Source organism: Bufo bufo, chromosome 2 (genome assembly GCF_905171765.1).
Source record: "Bufo bufo chromosome 2, aBufBuf1.1, whole genome shotgun sequence".
Classification (NCBI taxonomy): Eukaryota; Metazoa; Chordata; class Amphibia; order Anura; family Bufonidae; genus Bufo; species Bufo bufo.
Genome location: NC_053390.1, coordinates 765,585,058 through 765,605,577, shown reverse-complemented (window position 1 = coordinate 765,605,577; position 20,520 = coordinate 765,585,058). Strand labels below are relative to the sequence as shown.

At 43.8% G+C, this 20,520-nt stretch overlaps 1 protein-coding gene across 2 annotated transcripts in view; it reads right to left on the bottom strand.

Moving 5' to 3' along the window:
* The window catches only part of FAM184B (family with sequence similarity 184 member B), a 149,928-nt gene that overhangs the window by 67,764 nt on the left and 61,644 nt on the right, over positions 1-20,520 (bottom strand). For both annotated transcript variants that reach the window (XM_040419043.1, XM_040419044.1), the window contains exons 3-5: positions 4,898-5,033; positions 4,660-4,808; positions 2,438-2,629 (exon numbers count right to left, since the gene is read on the bottom strand). In XM_040419043.1, coding sequence (XP_040274977.1) covers positions 2,438-2,629; positions 4,660-4,808; positions 4,898-5,033 — 477 coding nt within the window. The remainder of the gene's footprint in view (positions 1-2,437; positions 2,630-4,659; positions 4,809-4,897; positions 5,034-20,520) is intronic.

The window sequence follows — 20,520 nt, the reverse complement described above, 5'->3', positions numbered from 1 at the left end:
GACTACCTCAGACCATGTAACTAGGGATAAGCGAATCAACTTCAAATTTACATAAAATTAATTCACAAAGTTATTACACAAAGTCTCGTCAGAGCCATAACATTCTAATATTGTACGGAGCTCCCACTCCGTACAGTATTACAATGGAGTTTTATGCGAATTGACTTCGGATCAAGCATCCGAAGTCGATTTGCTCATCCCGACATGTAACCAAATGTACTCCAATAGTGGTCACACAGACCAAAATGAGAAATATACATCTGTTTTGCAATTCTAATTGAATTATATGTATTCACTTTTTGTATTGCCTTAGGGTTCACACGACCGTTGGTGTCCCATTTCCGTATTTCGGACCGCATTTGCGGATCCGCAATACACAGGCACCGTTCCGTTGTCATTCCGCATCACGGAAGCGGACCCATTCATTCCAATGGGTCCGCAAATCCGGAGATGCGGAAAGGAAGCAAGGAACGGAACACTACGGAAACACTATCGAGTGCTTTCTGAGGTTCCGTTCCGTGCCTCTGCACCGCAAAAAGATAGAACATGCTCTATCTTTTTGCGGAACGGAGGGATCGCGGACCCATTCAAGTGAATGGGTCTGCGATCCCCATGCGCCTGCCCCACGGAAGGTGTCCGTGCATTGCGGACCACAATTTGCGATTCACAGCACGGGCACGGGACACCAACGGTCGTGTGAACGAGCCCTTAAATTGTGTTTAATTGTCCCACCAATAAATACTGATTTAGGGCCGATCCACACGACTGTCATCATATCACGGATCCCCAAAACAGGGATCCCGGCCTGCTGCCAGTTTTTTTTTCACTCCAATAGAAATGTCCTATCCTTGTCCGCAAAAGGAACAAGAATAGAACATGCTCTATATTTTTTGCGGGGCCATTGGTGTGCTGTCCGCATTTTTTGCGGCCCCATTGAAAAATGAACTTGATTCCTCATTTGCATATGGAATTAAACAGGAAATATGGATTTGGCAATTAGCAGCAATATGTATATGTACAATATGGGAAGGCAACGGTACTGGCAGGGTTGGACTGGGCCACCAGAATACACAGGCTCTGGTACCATATTGGGCGCCAAAGATCCAGGAGGAAAAATCCATTTGGCTGCCTTTACAGCTGATCACTTCCCACTAGTCTGTTCATTTGATTCAAAACCTATTAAAATGTATTGATGATATACAGGAGTGGCGCCTTGGGAAAATAATTTCCTCTGGCGGGCTCAGTCTGACACCGGTTCCCAGGCATTGTTGTACTTAGGCCCCTTTCACACAAGCGAGTTTTCCACGCGGATGCGTTGCGGGAGGTGAACACATTGCATCCGCACGGAATCCTGACCCATTCATTTCTATGGGGCTGTTCACATGAGCGGTGATTTTCACACATCACTTGTGCGTTGCGTGAAAATCGCAGCATGCTCCTCTTTGTGCGTTTTTCACGTAACGCAAGCCCTATAGAAATGAATGGGTTTGCGTGAAAATCGCAAGCATCCGCAAGCAAGTGCGGATGAGGTGCGATTTTCACGCATGGTTGCTAGGAGACGATCGGGATGGAGACCCGATCATTATTATTTTCCCTTATAACATGGTTATAAGGGAAAATAATAGCATTCTGAATATAGAATGCAAAGTAAAACAGCGCTGGAGGGGTTAAAAAAAATTAAAAATCATTTAACTCACCTTAATCCACTTGATCGCGATGTCGGCATCTCCTTCTGTCCCCTTTACTGAATAGGACCTGTGGTGAGCATTAATTATAAGTCAAGGACCTTTGATGACGTCACCCCGGTCATCACATGGTACGTCACATGATCTTTTACCATGGTGAATCACCATGGTAAAAGATCATATGACGTACCATGTGATGACCGGAATGACGTCACCACAGGTCCTGTTGCTGCACAGAGATCAGATGAAGCCAGAAGGAGATGCCGGGCCGCGAACAAGTGAACTAAGGTGAGTTAAATTTTTTCTTATTTTTTTTTTAACCCCTCCAGCGATGTTTTACTATGCATTCTGTATTCAGAATGCTATTATTTTCCCTTATAACCATGTTATAAGGGAAAATAATACTATTTACAGAACACCGATCCCAAGCCCGAACTTCTGTGAAGAAGTTCGGGATTGGGGACCAAACACGTGCGATTTTTCTCACGCCAGTGCAAAACGCATTACAATGTTTTGCACTCGCGAGGAAAAATCGTGGGTGTTCCCGCAACGCACCCGCACATTTTCCCGCAACGCCCGTGTGAAAGAGGCCTTAGTCTGAAGCTATTTTGCAGCTGACAGACAGATTTTAATTGTGGGACAACACCTTTAAAATGTAGCAGATTACATTCAACAGAAAATGGTACTGTTACTAAAGAAAACGAATCATCATTCTTGGTGGAGGCAGAACATGGATGAAGATCCTACAGTACTTTCTGCAGTCGCCTCTTCTCTTGCTCCATAGATGTCTGGATGGATTTTATCTCGGCTGCATGACTTTTTGCCAAGTCTTCGCGACTCTTCACATGCTGCTCTTTTAAATGCTTTGTCTCTGCCTCTTTCTGCCGTTTTGTTTTACTGATGTCCTCTTTATGTTGTTTTGGAACAGAATGTTCTCTCGAGTACTAGAATATGAAAAGACAAAAGAATTACAGTGTATAGTACAAGTAATTATTGATCACAAACTTGAGTCGCTTAAAGGGGTTATATATTTACATTTAGTCTAAGACTACTAGTTGCCTGCTTAAAGGGGTTGTCTCACTTGAGCAAATGGTAAAGGAGGCAATATGGACAATCACAATACATTAGCAAGTGCCTTGTATTAAAGAGGCTCTGTCACCAGGATCAACCCTATTAAATCAGACATACTGGCTGGTAGGGCTCATCACGCTGATTACAACTACACCTTTCTTTTGTTTGTACGATAAACAGCTGCAGAGATATCTGCGTTTTAATTCATATGCAAAGCACTCAGAGGTGGGGCTAATTCATCAGAGCACTGAATGTAACACCCCCTATGCACTGCACATGCCCTCCTCCCCTTGATTGACAGGGCTAGACATCAGGCTGAGGGCAGAGCCCTGTCTAAGAGCTGTGTGTTAGCAATATCATATATTCCATACACTATACACGTTTTGCGGACAAGAATAGGCATGTCTACAATTTTTTTATGCTTATAAGCTAATACATATTAATGGTGTCTTTATAATCTCATTGCACTTGCCAATAAAGCAGTAACATGTATATTAGCTTTCTGAGCAGATCTCAGTGTGGTAAAGCTATAGTACATAGTGTATATAATATGTAGATGCTAGGACACAGCTCTGCCCTCAGCCTGATGCCTAGCCCTATCAATCAAGGGGGGGATGGGGCGTGTGTAGAGCACAGGGGGTGTTACATAGCAGTGCTTAAATGATTCATCCCCGCCGCCTAGTTCTCCAGTTGCTCATAGGAATAAAAGTGCATATTTCTCTGCAAGTGTTTATCATATAGACAAAAGAAAAGTATAGTTTTAATTAGCATGATGAGCCCTACCAGGCAGTATGTCTGGTTTAATAGGGTTGATCCTGGTGATAGAGCCGCTTTAACTGTGTCTACAGGATAAATGTAATTTGCTGAAGTGAGACAACCTCTTAAAAGAGACAAAAAGGAAAAAAATCTGTAAAAAAAACATAAAATATTCAAAGCACTGCCTTTTCCATTTATGACATAAAAAAATCATTAAAAAAATTATTGGTATTGCCACATTGGTAAATATCTGAACTATTAAAATATCATGTTATTTAACAAGTGCAGTGTACATTGTAAAGGAAAAGGGATTCCCATTGCCAGAATTGTTGTTTTCTGGTCACCTAGCGCATGAAAGAAATCAATAATAAAAAAAAGGCAACCTAAAATATTACAAATATAAACAGCAACTTGTCTTGCAGGAAAACAAACCATGGATATAGCACCATCGATGGAAAAATAAAATTATGGGTGCCAGAGTAAGTAAGGAGACACAAGGTAAATTAGGATTTTTTTAAAAGAAGTAAAATATCATATCTATATTGGCCCAACACTGTGCTGTTTAATTTTGCAATAAAATCTTCTGTTTTTCTGATATAAAGCTCTAAAAAAAACCTGCATTTACATAGTTCAATAATAAATTGCTCGCTGCCTGCACCAGTACAGATAGCTGATGAGCTTATTGCATAACATTTGTACATTGAACTAAAAAAAAATAAACTGTATGAAGCAAGCTCCTAAGCGCCCTCTAGTGGTGGTTGCAGGAAGCCAAATTTCCATAATTTATCTAAGTCTATGCAGAGGATTTGGGCCTGTAAATTCGAAAAAATTGATTTTAAAACTATAAATGAAAAAAATAAGAAAATAATTAGCCAAAATTAATGGCACTGTCATCTCTAAAGTGGATTTGTCTTTTATATAGTAGTTTTTATGTGCATCCTATAGTGATGAGCTAAATAAATTTCCACTAATTCTAAAGATGCCCCAGAGTCTGATTCATTATCGATCTCGAATCTAAACATTATATTCCACCATCTCTGATGAATACAGATGTCTCATCATTATGTTCTTCATGCTCTAACAGAAAGTTCCTGGATTTCCTATTGTTTCTCCTTCACACTGTTTGTCTGCTACTACAATACAGTACCTGCTTAGCATTCACAACGTCCCCGCTGTCTCTCTTACTCGCAGTCGTTTTTCGGGCTGGTTTCTGCTGCTGTTGATCCATTTGACTTTTAAATTCAGCGAGTTCAGCGAGAGCTGCCTTATGTGCACATGAGCTGCTCTTCATCTGTTCTGTCAGAACAAAGCAATGTATTAATGTTTTACCATATTGCAGACGGAGCAGAATACAGAGCCCTGCACGAAGGGTTAACGCGCACTACCTGTCTGCTTCTGGATCTCGTTCTCTTGCTGTAATAATCTCTGCTTTGCCACGGAAAGCTCCTCTGCTGCATTTCTCTGAATATTTCTGGACTCGGCTAGCTCCTCTTCTTTCTGTCTCAGCTGGGCTTCCAAATCCTAGCAAAAGTGAAGGCTTTAGTCTGTTACAATCGCATTTTTGTTTTTTTCCGTTAATTGAATTTTCTCTAGAGGGGGCACATTTAATGTTCCATTAGAGGGAATTTTACACTTGCTGCGCTCCATGGCCTTGGCTTTCAGCTTACTTTAGTTAAATCACTGGGCAAATTTGGGTTTAAATCTATAAAAGTGCAAACATATTAAAGTGGTTGTCTTAAATATATCGCCTATTAAGACATATGGACACAATAGAGGGCGGTCGCCCACTAAGAATCGCCCTCTGTGAACTCTCCCATCCTCAGAAACACCCTTTCCTATCCTGGTTGACTTGAACCCTGTCTATTAATAGGATATGGCTGGATGACCAAACTTTCCCTAGCAGTGGCGTAACTAGAACTGGCTGGGAAGTACAGCAAATTTTTGAATGGGGTCTCTCCCCAGCCACCCCCTCCTACTGTGCAACCCCCACTCCTGCGGCCAACAAAACAAATGTGGATACATATGTGTGTGTATATATATATATATATATATATATATATATACACATACAGTTGCAAGAAAAAGTATGTGAACCCTTTGGAAATATATGGATTTCTGCACAAATTGGTCATAAAATGTGATCTGATCTTCATCTAAGTCACAACAATAGACAATCACAGTCTGCTTAAACTAATAACACACAAAGAATTAAATGTTACCATGTTTTTATTGAACACACCATGTAATCATTCACAGTGCAGGTGGAAAAAGTATGTGAACGCTTGGATTTATTAACTGGTGGAACCTCCTTTGGCAGCAATAACTTCAACCAAACGTTTCCTGTAGTTGCAAATCAGACGTGCACAACGGTCAGGAGTAATTCTTGACCATTCCTCTTTACAGAACTGTTTCAGTTCAGCAATATTCTTGGGATATCTGGTGTGAATCTCTTTCTTGAGGTCATGCCGCAGCATCTCAATCAGGTTGAGGTCAGGACTCTGACTGGGCCACTCCAGAAGGCGTATTTTCTTCTGTTTAAGCCATTCTGTTGTTGATTTACTTCTATGCTTTGGGTCATTGTCCTGTTGCAACACCCATCTTCTGTTGAGCTTCAGCTGGTGGACAGGTGTCCTTAAGTTCTCCTGCAAAATGTCTTGATAAACTTGGGAATTCATTTTTCCTTTGATGATAGCAATCCGTCCAGGCCCTGGTGCAGCAAAGCAGCCCCAAACCATGATGCCCCCACCACCATATTTCACAGTTGGGATGAGGTTTTGATGTTGGTGTGCTGTGAATCTTTTTCTCCACATATAGTGTTGTGTGTTTCTTTCAAACAACTCAACTTTGGTTTCATCTGTCCACAGAATATTTTGCCAGTACTGCTGTGGAACATCCAGGTGCTCTTGTGCAAACTGTAAACAAGCAGCAATGTTTTTTTGGGACAGTAGTGGCTTCTTCTGTGGAAGCCTCCCATGAAATCCATTCTTGTTTAGTGTTTTACGTATCGTAGATTTGCTAACAGGGATGTTAGCATATGCCAGAGACTTTTGTAAGTCTTTAGCTGACACTCTAGGATTCTTCTTTACCTCATTGAGCAGTCTGCGCTGTGCTCTTGCAGTCATCTTTACAGGACGGCCACTCCTAGGGAGAGTAGCAGCAGTGCTGAACTTTCTCCATTTATAGACAATTTGTCTTACCTTGGACTGATGAACAGCAAGGCTTTTGGAGATACTTTTATAACCCTTTCCAGCTTTATGCAAGTCAACAATTCTTAATCGTAGGTCTTCTGAGAGCTCTTTTGTGCGAGGCATCATTCACATTAGGCAATGCTTCTTGTGAAAAGCAAACCCAGAACTGGTGTGTGTTTTTCATAGGGCAGGGCAACTGTAACCAACACCTCCAATCTTATCTCATTGATTGAACTCCAGTTGGCTGACACCTCACTCCAATTAGCTCTTGGAGATGTCATTAGTCTAGAGGTTCACATACTTTTTCCACCTGCACTTTGAATGTTTACATGGTGTGTTCTATAAAAAAATGGTAACATTTAATTCTTTGTGTGTTATTAGTTTAAGCAGACTGTGATTGTCTATTGTTGTGACTTAGATGAAGATCAGATCACATTTTATGACCAATTTGTGCAGAAATCCATATAATTCCAAAGGGTTCACATACTTTTTCTTGCAACTGTATATATATTGCTATAAAGGCATATAACTGGAAACAACTACTTAAGTGGATATATTGTGTGTGTGTGTGTGTATATATATATATATATATATATATATATATACACTCACCTAAAGAATTATTAGGAACACCTGTTCTATTTCTCATTAATGCAATTATCTAGTCAACCAATCACATGGCAGTTGCTTCAATGCATTTAGGGGTGTGGTCCTGGTCAAGACAATCTCCTGAACTCCAAACTGAATGTCAGAATGGGAAAGAAAGGTGATTTAAGCACTTTTGAGCGTGGCATGGTTGTTGGTGCCAGACGGGCCGGTCTGAGTATTTCACAATCTGCTCAGTTACTGGGATTTTCACGCACAACCATTTCTAGGGTTTACAAAGAATGGTGTGAAAAGGGAAAAACATCCAGTATGCGGCAGTCCTGTGGGCAAAAATGCCTTGTGCATGCTAGAGGTCAGAGGAGAATGGGCTGATTGATTCAAGCTGATAGAAGAGCAACGTTGACTGAAATAACCACTCGTTACAACCGAGGTAGGCAGCAAAGCATTTGTGAAGCCACAACACGCACAACCTTGAGGCGGATGGGCTACAACAGCAGAAGACCCCACCGGGTACCACTCATCTCCACTACAAATAGGAAAAGAGGCTACAATTTGCACGAGCTCACCAAAATTGGACTGTTGAAGACTGTAAAAATGTTGCCTAATCTGATGAGTCTCGATTTCTGTTGAGACATTCAAATGGTAGAGTCCGAATTTGGCGTAAACAGAATGAGAACATGTATCCATCCTCTGATGGCTACTTCCAGCAGGATAATGCACCATGTCACAAAGCTCGAATCATTTCAAATTGGTTTCTTGAACATGACAATGAGTTCACTGTACTAAAATGGCCCCCACAGTCACCAGATCTCAACCCAATAGAGCATCTTTGGGATGTGGTGGAACGGGAGCTTCGTGCCCTGGATGTGCATCCCTCAAATCTCTATCAACTGCAAGATGCTATCCTATCAATATGGGCCAACATTTCTAAAGAATGCTATCAGCACCTTGTTGAATCAATGCCACGTAGAATTAAGGCAGTTCTGAAGGCAAAAGGGGGTCCAACACCATATTAGTATGGTGTTCCTAATAATTCTTTAGGTGAGTGTATATACACTGCTCAAAAAAATAAAGGGAACACTTAAACAACACAATGTAACTCCAAGTCAATCACACTTCTGTGAAATCAAACTGTCCACTTAGGAAGCAACACTGAGTGACAATCAATTTCACATGCTGTTGTGCAAATGGGATAGACAACAGGGGGAAATTATAGGCAATTAGCAAGACACCCCCAATAAAGAAGTGGTTCTACAGGTGGTGACCACAGATCACTTCTCAGTTCCTATGCTTCCTGGCTGATGTTTTGGTAACTTTTGAATGCTGGCGGTGCTTTCACTCTAGTGGTAGCATGAGACGGAGTCTACAACCCACACAAGTGGCTCAGGTAGTGCAGCTTATCCAGGATGGCACATCAATGCGAGCTGTGGCGAGAAGGTTTGCTGTGTCTGTCAGCGTAGTGTCCAGAGCATGGAGGCGCTACCAGGAGACAGGCCAGTACATCAGGAGACGTGGAGGAGGCCGTAGGAGGGCAACAACCCAGCAGCAGGACCGCTACCTCCGCCTTTGTGCAAGGAGCAACAGGAGGAGCACTGCCAGAGCCCTGCAAAATGACCTCCAGCAGGCCACAAATGTTCATGTGTCTGCTCAAATGGTGAGAAACAGACTCCATGAGGGTGATATGAGGGCCCGACGTCCACAGGTGGGGGTTGTGCTTACAGCCCAACACCGTGCAGGACGTTTGGCATTTGCCAGAGAACACCAAGATTGGCAAATTCGCCACTGGCGCCCTGTGCTCTTCACAGATGAAAGCAGGTTCACACTGAGCACATGTGACAGACGTGACAGAATCTTCAGAAGCCGTGGAGAATGTTCTGCTGCCTGCAACATCCTCCAGAATGACCGGTTTGGCATTGGGTCAGTAATGGTGTGGGGTGGTATTTCTTTGGAGGGCCGCACAACCCTCCATGTGCTCGCCAGAGGTAGCCTGACTGCCATTAGGTACCGAGATGAGATCCTCAGACCCCTTGTGAGACCATATGCTGGTGCGGTTGGCCCTGGGTTCCTCCTAATGCAAGACAATGCTAGACCTCATGTGGCTGGAGTGTGTCAGCAGTTCCTGCAAGATGAAGGCATTGATGCTATGGACTGGCCTGCCCGTTCCCCAGACCTGAATCCAATTGAGCACATCTGGGACATCATGTCTCGCTCTATCCACCAACGTCACGTTGCACCACAGACTGTCCAGGAGTTGGCAGATGCTTTAGTCCAGGTCTGGGAGGAGATCCCTCAGGAGACCTTCCGCCACCTCATCAGGAGCATGCACAGGCGTTGTAGGGAGGTCATACAGGCACGTGGAGGCCACACACACTACTGAGCCTCATTTTGACTTGTTTTAAGGACATTACATCAAAGTTGGATCAGCCTGTAGTGTGTTTTTCCACTTTAATTTTGAGTGTGATTCCAAATCCAGACCTCCATGGGTTGAAAATTTTGATTCCCATTTTTAATTTTTGTGTGATTTTGTTGTCAGCACATTCAACTATGTAAAGAACAAAGTATTTCAGAAGAATATTTAATTAATTCAGATCTAGGATGTGTTATTCTTGTGTTCCCTTTATTTTTTTGAGCAGTGTATATATATATATATATATACAGTACAGACCAAAAGTTTGGACACACCTTCTCATTCTAAGGGTTTTCTTTATTTTCATGACTATGAAAATTGTAGATTCACACTGAAGGCATCAAAACTATGAATTAACACGTGTGGAATTATATACATAACAAATAAGTGTGAAACAACTGAAAATATGTCATATTCTAGGTTCTTCAAAGTAGCCACCTTTTGCTTTGATTACTGCTTTGCACACTCTTGGCATTCTCTTGATGAGCTTCAAGAGGTAGTCCCCTGAAATGGTTTTCACTTCACAGGTGTGCCCTGTCAGGTTTAATAAGTGTGATTTCTTGCCTTATATATGGGGTTGGGACCATCAGTTGCGTTGAGGAGAAGTCAGGTGGATACACAGCTGATAGTCCTACTGAATAGTAACATAGTAACATAGTAACATAGTAACATAGTACATAAGGCCGAAAAAAGACATTTGTCAATCCAGTTCGGCCTGTCATCCTGAAAGTTGATCCAGAGGAAGGCAAAAAAAACCTGTGAGGTAGAAGCCAATTTTCCTCACTTTACGGGAATAAAAAATTCCTTCCCGACTCCAATCAGGCAATCAGAATATCTCCCTGGATCAACGACCCCTCTCTAGTAGCTATAGCCTGTAATATTATTACAGTCCAGAAATACATCCAGGCCCCTCTTGAATTCCTTTTTTGTACTCACCATCACCACCTCCTCAGGCAGAGAGTTCCATAGTCTCACTGCTCTTACCGTAAAGAATGTTTGTGTACAAACCTTCTTTCCTCCAAATGCAGAGGATGTCCCCTCGTCACAGTCACAGTCCTGGGGATAAATAGATGATTGGATAGATCTCTGTACTGACCCCTGATATATTTATACATAGTAATTAGATCTCCCCTCAGTCGTCTTTTTTCTAATGTGAATAACCCTAATTTTGATAATCTTTCAGGGTACTGTAGTTGCCCCATTGCAGTTATTACTTTAGTTGCCTTCCTCTGGACCCTTTCCAGCTCTGCTATGTCTGCCTTGTTCACTGGAGCCCAGAACTGTACACAGTACTCCATGTGTGGTCTGACTAATGATTTGTAAAGTAGTAGGAATATGTTCTCATCACGGGCATCTATGCCCCTTTTGATGCAACCCATTATCTTATTGGCCTTGGCAGCAGCTGCCTGACACTGTTTTTTGCAGCTTAGTTTGCTGTTTATTAAAATTCCTAGATCCATTAAAATTCCTAGACTGTTAGAATTTGTATTATTCCTAGACTAAAATAGACTGTTAGAATTGTATTATGGCAAGAAAAAAGCAGCTAAGTAAAGAAAAACGAGTGCCCATCAGTCAGCCGAAAAATTGGGAAAACTTTGAAAGTAAGGGCTATTTGACCATGAAGGAGAGTGATGGGGTGCTGCACCAGATGACCTGGCCTCCACAGTCACCGGACCTGAACTCAATCGAGATGGTTTGGGGTGAGCTGGACCGCATTGTGAAGGCAAAAGGGCCAACAAGTGCTAAGCATCTCTGGAAACTCCTTCAAGACTGTTGGAAGACCATTTCAGGGGACTACCTCTTGAAGCTCATCAAGAGAATGCCAAGAGTGTGCAAAGCAGTAATCAAAGCAAAAGGTGGCTACTTTGAAGAACCTAGAATATGACATATTTTCAGTTGTTTCACACTTGTTTGTTATGTATATAATTCCACATGTGTTACTTCATAGTTTTGATGCCTTCATAGTCATGAAAATAAAGAAAACTCTTTGAATGAGAAGGTGTGTCCAAACTTTTGGTCTGTACTGTATATATATACTAGCTGAAGGACCAGTCTTTGAACGGGTATATTTAATCTATTTAATTTAATGTTTGTGTGTGTCGTTAAAAGATATTGACAGTATACACTATAACAGTGACATCCACAGCACCCTTCCCCCTTAACACTGCCCCCTCACCCCCAAAGTGCCCCGCCTCCTTAAAATGGAATCTCCACAGCAGCCCATCATCTTAACTTTGACCTTTACAGCAGTGAGTTCCACAGCACCCCACCCCCTTGACAGGGACCTCCACAGTGCCCACCCCTTTAACAGTGACCTCCACAGCATTCTGTCCCCTTAAAAGTGACCTCCACAGCGGCTGCCCCTTTATTAGTGACCTCCACAGTACCCCATCTCCTTAACAGTGATTTCCATAACACCCCACCCCCTTACCAGTGGCCTCTACAGCAGTCCGCCCCTTAACACTGACCTCCATAGCGGACCGTCCCCTTAACCGTGACCTCCACAGTAGCCTTCCCCTAGGGTGGCCAGAAGTCCGGTTTAAGGCCGGACAGTACAGCTTTCATACTCCCTGTCCTCAGCAGGGCCTGGACTGACACAGGGATGTCCTTTTGAACAGCTCACTCTAAGACAGCAGCACTTGATTTTTACCTTCATTTTTTCAATCCCCATCGGCTGTGGAGTGGAAGGGGGAATGGCTTAACCGGGCCGTGAGCATGGCTTAGGGAAGCGCTAAAGTTTAGCCATCAGAGCCGGTGACGTCACCAAACACACTGCTGGGCAGAAGCTTCCGCCCAGCATTGTATTGTTGCAAATAAAAAAGCCACCACAGGGGCCCGCCCCTTAACAGTGACCTCTACAGTTCCCGCCACTTAACACTGACCATAGGTTACAGTCCCCTTAACTGACCTCCACCATTCCCGTCCCCCTTAACAGAGACCTCCACAGCGACTGCCCCTTCAACAGTGACTGCCACAGAATCCCGCTCCCTTAACTGTGACCGCCACTGTACCCCACCCCTTTAAAAGTGACCTCCACAGAGCTCCGTTCTCTTAAAATGTGACTTCCATAACACGCCACCCCCTTAACAGTGACCTCTACAGTACCCTGTCCCTTAACACTGACCTTCATAGCGGACCGTTCCTCTAACTGTGACCTCTACCGTTCACTGCGCCCTTAACATGGACCTCCACAGTGCCTGCCCCTTTAAAAGTGACCTCCACAGCATCCCGTCTCCTTAACAGTGACCTCCACAGCGGCTGCCCCTTTTTTAGTGACCTCCACAGTACCCCATCTCCTTAACAGTGATTTCCATTACACCCCATTCCCTTAACAGTGGCCTCTACAGCAGTCCGCCCCTTAACACTGACCTCCATAGCGGACTGTACCCTTAACTGTGACCTCCACAGTAGCCTTCCCCTAGGGTGGCCAGATTCCTTTAGCGGACATACATACACACACACACACACACACATACATACACTCAGCTTTATATAATATATATATATATATATATATATATATATATAGCCACAAAGGTATACAGCTGGAAACAACCATTTGATATATAAAGTGCACATTGCAAGCTAATAGTTTTCGAACTTTATATTTTATTACCAACTAATTAAAACTATATTTGATCCATGTTTACATTTAGCCCAGAAGGCAAATACATAGTCTACTTTTCTATATACAGTACAGACCAAAAAGTTTGGACACACCTTCTCATTCAAAGAGTTTTCTTTATTTTCATGACTATGAAGGCATCAAAACTATGAATTAACACATGTGGAATTATATACATAACAAACAAGTGTGAAACAACTGAAAATATGTCATATTCTAGGTTCTTCAAAGTAGCCACCTTTTGCTTTGATTACTGCTTTGCACACTCTTGGCATTCTCTTGATGAGCTTCAAGAGGTAGTCCCCTTAAATGGTCTTCCAACAGTCTTGAAGGAGTTCCCAGAGATGCTTAGCACTTGTTGGCCCTTTTGCCTTCACTCTGCGGTCCAGCTCACCCCAAACCATCTCGATTGGGTTCAGGTCCGGTGACTGTGGAGGCCAGGTCATCTGGCGCAGCACCCCATCACTCTCCTTCATGGTCAAACAGCCCTTACTTTCAAAGTTTTCCCAATTTTTCGGCTGACTGACCTTCATTTCTTAAAGTAATGATGGGCACTCGTTTTTCTTTACTTAGCTGCTTTTTTCTTGCTATAATACAAATTCTAACAGTCTATTCAGTAGGACTATCGGCTGTGTATCCACCTGACTTCTCCTCAACGCAACTGATGGTCCCAACCCCATTTATAAGGCAAGAAATCCCACTTATTAACCACCTCCGGACCGCCTAACGCAGGATTGCGTTCCGGAGGTGGCAGCGCTGCGCAGAGTCACGCATATACGCGTCATCTCGCGAGACGCGAGATTTCGCTCAAAGCCGGCCCGCGCATGCGCATCGCGGGCCGGCAAAATTAAAAGAAGTATTTCGTCACCAGCCTGCCAGCAACGATCATTGGCTGGCAGGCTGGCGATTTTCAAAAAATCCAATCCAAAGTCATATAACAGATCATATTAGTAAATATGATCTGTTATATGGCTTGTCTGCTCCTGTGCTGGTCCTTTTCGTCGGTTGGATCCAGCACAGGAGCAGACTGAACTGTGAGTAGCACCAACACTACACCTTAGCCCCAGATCACCCACCTGCACCCCAATTAACCCTTTGATCACCCCTTTGATCGCCCCTGTCAATCAAATGAAAGGAAAAAAAGTGATCAGTGTAAACTGTCACTTTTTTTTTTTCACTGGCATTGGCTGTTAGGTTTTAGGGATAGTTTAGGCCCCTTGGTTAGGTAGTTAGCGTCAGTTAGCGCCCACCCCACCGCACCGCAGTCACTTTTATTCGCTGTTTAGCGTATCGCTAATCAGCATTTGTACTTTTATAGTATCTGTAAGTGATCAAAACTGATCACGGTCAGATCTATAATAGTATTAGTGTCACTTTAGTTCGCCCTCCACCCAAAACGCAGTGTTTGCCCGATCAGGCCTGATCGGTCGCCCACACGTGCGTTCACCCACGCCCGCCCCACCGCAGTGACAAAAAATATATATTTTTTGATCACTGCACATTCATTTTACACGCACTGCGGCGATAAAAAAATCAGTTTTGATATTTTTTATCAACCGCAGCGGCCTCCGGTACTTCGCTAGCCTCCCCTTTGTAAGACAGGTTTGCTTTTTTTCTTGGGTAGTCTCAGGGAATACCCCTAAATTTAGTAGTCCAAAATGTCAAACAGGGGGTATTCTTCTGAAGAGGCCTACAGGATTCTGACCCAGTCGGATGAGGAGTGGGAACCCTCATCTGACGAATCTAGCGGGTCAGAATATGAACCTGTGGAAAGCAGTGGCTCTCTGACCCAAAGTTCGGACGAGGAGGTGGAGGTCCCTGGCAGCACCAGGCGTACCCGGCCCCATGTCGCTAGACCACAGGTTACGCAGGATCCGCTTCAAGAGCAGCAGAGTGGGGCTGTCGCTGCCGGATCACGTGGTGAGGCATACACCAGCAGCGCAGCCCTTCCTGGACCTAGTACCAGCACTGCCGTACAACCTGGTGAAGTAGCGAGCACCAGAAGGGCAGTTGAAGCTGGTACGGTGGCACGTGCAATAGTTACCCCGTCGCAGCCACCGCACAGACAGGCCCGTAGAGCCCCTAGAGTCCCTGAGGTGCTGGCAAATCCTGATTGGCAGTCACCAACTTCAGCCGCACCAGTAGTTCCCCCTTTCACCGCCCAGTCTGGAGTTCGGGTTGAGACGGCTCAAATCGGTTCGGCCCTGGGATTTTTTGAGCTGTTCTTGACTGCGGAGCTCTTGGACTTAGTCGTGGCAGAGACCAACCAGTATGCCACACAATTTATAACCGCTAACCCGGGAAGCTATTATGCCCAGCCTTTCCGGTGGAAACCAGTCCAAGTTTCCGAACTTAAAATTTTTTTGGGCCTTCTCCTCAACATGGGCCTGACAAAAAAGCATGAATTGCGGTCATATTGGTCAACGCACCCAATTCATCACATGCCCATGGTCTCTGCTGCTATGTCCAGGACACGATTTGAGACCATCCTGCGTTTCCTGCACTTTAGCGACAACACCACCTCCCATCCCAGAGGCCACCCTGCTTTTGACCGGCTCCACAAAATTCGGCCCCTCATAGACCATTTCAACCTGAAATTTGCAGATTTGTATACCCCTGAGCAAAACATCTGCGTAGACGAGTCCCTAATACATTTTACCGGGCGCCTTGGCTTCAAACAATACATCCCAAGCAAGCGTGCCCGGTATGGGGTCAAATTGTATAAGCTCTGTGAAAGGGCCACAGGCTATACCCACAAATTTCGGATCTATGAGGGAAAAGATCAGACCCTGGAGCCGGTCGGTTGCCCTGACTACCTGGGGAGCAGTGGGAAGACAGTCTGGGACTTGGTGTCACCCTTATTCGGCAAGGGGTACCATCTTTATGTGGACAATTTCTACACAAGTGTGGCCCTCTTTAGGCATTTGTTTCTAGAACGGATTTGCGCCTGTGGCACCGCGCGAACTAGTCGCGTGGGCTTCCCCCAACGGCTTGTAACCACCCGTCTTGCAAGGGGGCAGAGGGCTGCCTTGTGTAACGAAGAACTGCTCGCGGTGAAATGGAGAGACAAGCGTGACGTTTACATGCTCTCCTCCATTCACGCAGACACGACAATCCAAATTGAGCGAGCAACCCGTGTCATTGAAAAGCCCCTCTGTGTCCACGACTATAATGCGCTCATGGGAGGGGTGGACTTCAATGACCAGATGTTGTCTCCGTATTTAGTTTCCCGCAGAACCAAACGCTGGTATAAGAAGGTGTCTGTATATTTAATTCAATTGGCGCTCTACAATAGTTTTGTTCTCTACAGTAAGGCTGGGAGAACAGGATCCTTCCTCAAATTCCAGGAAGAGATCATCGAGAACCTCCTTTACCCAGGAGGTTCCGTGGCCCCATCCACCAGTGTAGTTAGCCGTCTACACGAGCGACATTTCCCCAGTGTCGTTCCTGGTACCTCAACCCAACCGTCACCCCGAAAAAGATGTCGTGTCTGTAGCAGGAGTGGAATAAGGCGTGACACCCGCTATTTCTGTCCTGACTGTGCTGACCACCCTGCCCTATGCTATGGAGAGTGTTTCCGGAAGTACCACACACAGGTACACCTAGCATAGGGATCACATCTCACCAGGACAGGCACACAGGGCTATTATGGCCCATTCACTCACAGCTGCTGCAAACCTCTCCTTTCACCTGGGATAAAGTGCATAACGTACTTCGCCACATCTTTGGGCGATTTGCGCTTTGCACATTGTCCCATGGGGAAGGAGAGGTTTGTTCTATAAAGGTAAAAAAAACTAAACAAAAAAAAAAATACCGGTAAGTAAAAAAGTTAAACGTTCAGTTAAAAAAGTTTAAAAAAAGTTTCTATGTTCTGTTCAACAGTTAATAAAGTTATTGCTTTGCGGCCTGGTTTTTTCTTTTTTGTTTTGTTTTTTTTACCTTTCAGGTGGACCAACCGATCGACTAGCTGCAGCACTGATGTGCATTCGGACAGAAGCATTGCGCTGCTGTCAGATTACACGCAAGTCGGTGTATGCGGCGCTGCAAGACGAGATTTCTCCTCTGCGGTAAAAGATACGTTTGCCGAGGCATATGAGCTGAGGAGGTGGCGGTGTTCATATACTTTGGCAAACACTTTGTATATATAAAAAAAAAAATCCCGGCAATGATTTATTCATCCACATCGATTGATGTGAATGGAGAAATCTGGTTTGCCAGGGCATACGAGCTGAAGTGGGTATGGATGTTGGGCGGAGCTCCTATGTCCTGGCAGACGCCTTTCCCCTCCTTTTTCTTTTTTTGGCAGAGATTTTTTCATCCACATTGATCGATGCGAATGAAGAAATCTGTGCCGTTCATTTTTTTCTTTCAGCCCAGAGGCTCAACGGAAAAAAAAAATCTCATTACCCGTATGCTCAATATAAGGAGAATAGCAGAAACTCCTAATGCTGGGCATACATGTAATGATTGCGGAGACCCTCAAATGCCAGGGCAGTACAAACACCCCACAAATAACACCATTTTGGAAAGAAGACACCCCAAGGTATTCGCTGAGGGGCATATTGAGTCCATGAAAGATTGAAATTTTTGCCCCAAGTTAGCGGAAAGGGAGACTTTGTGAGAACAAAATCAAAAAAATCAATTTCCGCTAACTTGTGCCAAAAATTTTTTTTTTCAATGAACTCGCCATGCCCCTCATTGAATACCTTGGGGTGTCTTATTTCCAAAATGGGGTCACATGTGGGGTATTTATACTGCCCTGGCATTTTAGGGGCCCCAAAGCGTGAGAAGAAGTCTGGTATCCAAATGTCTAAAAATGCCCTCCTAAAAGGAATTTGGGCACCTTTGCCCACCTAGGCTGCAAAAAAGTGTCACACATGTGGTATCTCCGTATTCAGCAGAAGTTGGGGAATATGTTTTGGGGTGTCATTTTACATATACCCATGCTGGGTGAGATAAATATCTTGGTCAAATGCCAACTTAGTATAAAAAAAATGGGAAAAGTTGTCTTTTGCCAAGATATTTCTCTCACCCAGCATGGGTATATGTAAAATGACACCCCAAAACACATTCCCCACCTTCTCCTGAGTACGGAGATACCAGATGTGTGACACTTTTTTGCAGCCTAGGTGGGCAAAGGGGCCCACATTCCAAAGAGCACCTTTCGGATTTCACAGGTCATTTACCTACTTATTAGACATTAGGGCCCCTGGAAAATGCCAGGGCAGTATAACTACCCCACAAGTGACCCCATTTTGGAAAGAAGACACCCCAAGGTATTCCGTGAGGGGCATGGCGAGTTCCTCGAATTTTTTATTTTTTGTCACAAGTTAGTGGAAAATTATGATTTTTTTTTTTTTTTTTTTCATACAAAGTCTCATATTCCACTAACTTGTGACAAAAAATAAAAATTTCCATGAACTCACTATGCCCATCAGCGAATACCTTGGGGTCTCTTCTTTCCAAAATGGGGTCACTTGTGGGGTAGTTATACTGCCCTGGCATTCTAGGGGCCCAAATGTGTGGTAAGGAGTTTGAAATCAAATTCTGTAAAAAATGACCTGTGAAATCCGAAAGGTGCTCTTTGGAATATGGGCCCCTTTGCCCACCTAGGCTGCAAAAAAGTGTCACACATCTGGTATCTCCGTACTCAGGAGAAGGTGGGGAATGTGTTTTGGGGTGTCATTTTACATATACCCATGCTGGGTGAGAGAAATATCTTGGCAAAAGACAACTTTTCCAATTTTTTTATACAAAGTTGGCATTTGACCAAGATATTTCTCTCACCCAGCATGGGTATATGTAAAAAGACACCCCAAAACACATTCCTCAACTTCTCCTGAGTACGGGGATACCAGATGTGTGACACTTTTTTGCAGCCTAGGTGGGCAAAGGGGCCCACATTCCAAAGAGCACCTTTCGGATTTCACAGGTCATTTTTTACTGAATTTGATTTCAAACTCCTTACCACACATTTGGGCCCCTAGAATGCCAGGGCAGTATAACTACCCCACAAGTGACCCCATTTTGGAAAGAAGAGACCCCAAGGTATTCGCTGATGGGCATAGTGAGTTCATGGAAGTTTTTATTTTTTGTCACAAGTTAGTGGAATATGAGACTTTGTATGAAAAAAAAAACAAAAAAAAAAAAACATCATTTTCCACTAACTTGTGACAAAAAATAAAAAATTCGAGGAACTCGCCATGCCCCTCACGGAATACCTTGGGGTGTCTTCTTTCCAAAATGGGGTCACTTGTGGGGTAGTTCTACTGCCCTGGCATTCTAGGGGCCCAAATGTGTGGTAAGGAGTTTGAAATCAAATTCTGTAAAAAATGACCTGTGAAATCCGAAAGGTGCTCTTTGGAATATGGGCCCCTTTGCCCACCTAGGCTGCAAAAAAGTGTCACACATCTGGTATCTCCGTACTCAGGAGAAGGTGGGGAATGTGTTTTGGGGTGTCATTTTATATATACCCATACTGGGTGAGAGAAATATCTTGGCAAAAGACAACTTTTCCCATTTTTTTATACAAAGTTGGCATTTGACCAAGATATTTATCTCACCCAGCATGGGTATATGTAAAAAGACACCCCAAAACACATTCCTCAACTTCTCCTGAGTACGGGGATACCAGATGTGTGACACTTTTTTGCAGCCTAGGTGGGCAAAGGGGCCCACATTCCAAAGAGCACCTTTCGGATTTCACAGGTCATTTTTTACTGAATTTGATTTCAAACTCCTTACCACACATTTGGGCCCCTAGAATGCCAGGGCAGTATAACTACCCCACAAGTGACCCTATTTTGGAAAGAAGAGACCCCAAGGTATTCGCTGATGGGCATAGTGAGTTCATGGAAGTTTTTATTTTTTGTCACAAGTTAGTGGAATATGAGACTTTGTAAGAAAAAAAAATAAAATCATCATTTTCCGCTAACTTGTGACAAAAAATAAAAAGTTCTATGAACTCACTATGCCCATCAGCGAATACCTTAGGGTGTGTACTTTCCGAAATGGGGTCATTTGTGGGGTGTTTGTACTGTCTGGGCATTGTAGAACCTCAGGAAACATGACAGGTGCTCAGAAAGTCAGAGCTGCTTCAAAAAGCGGAAATTCACATTTTTGTACCATAGTTTGTAAACGCTATAACTTTTACCCAAACCATTTTTTTTTTACCCAAACATT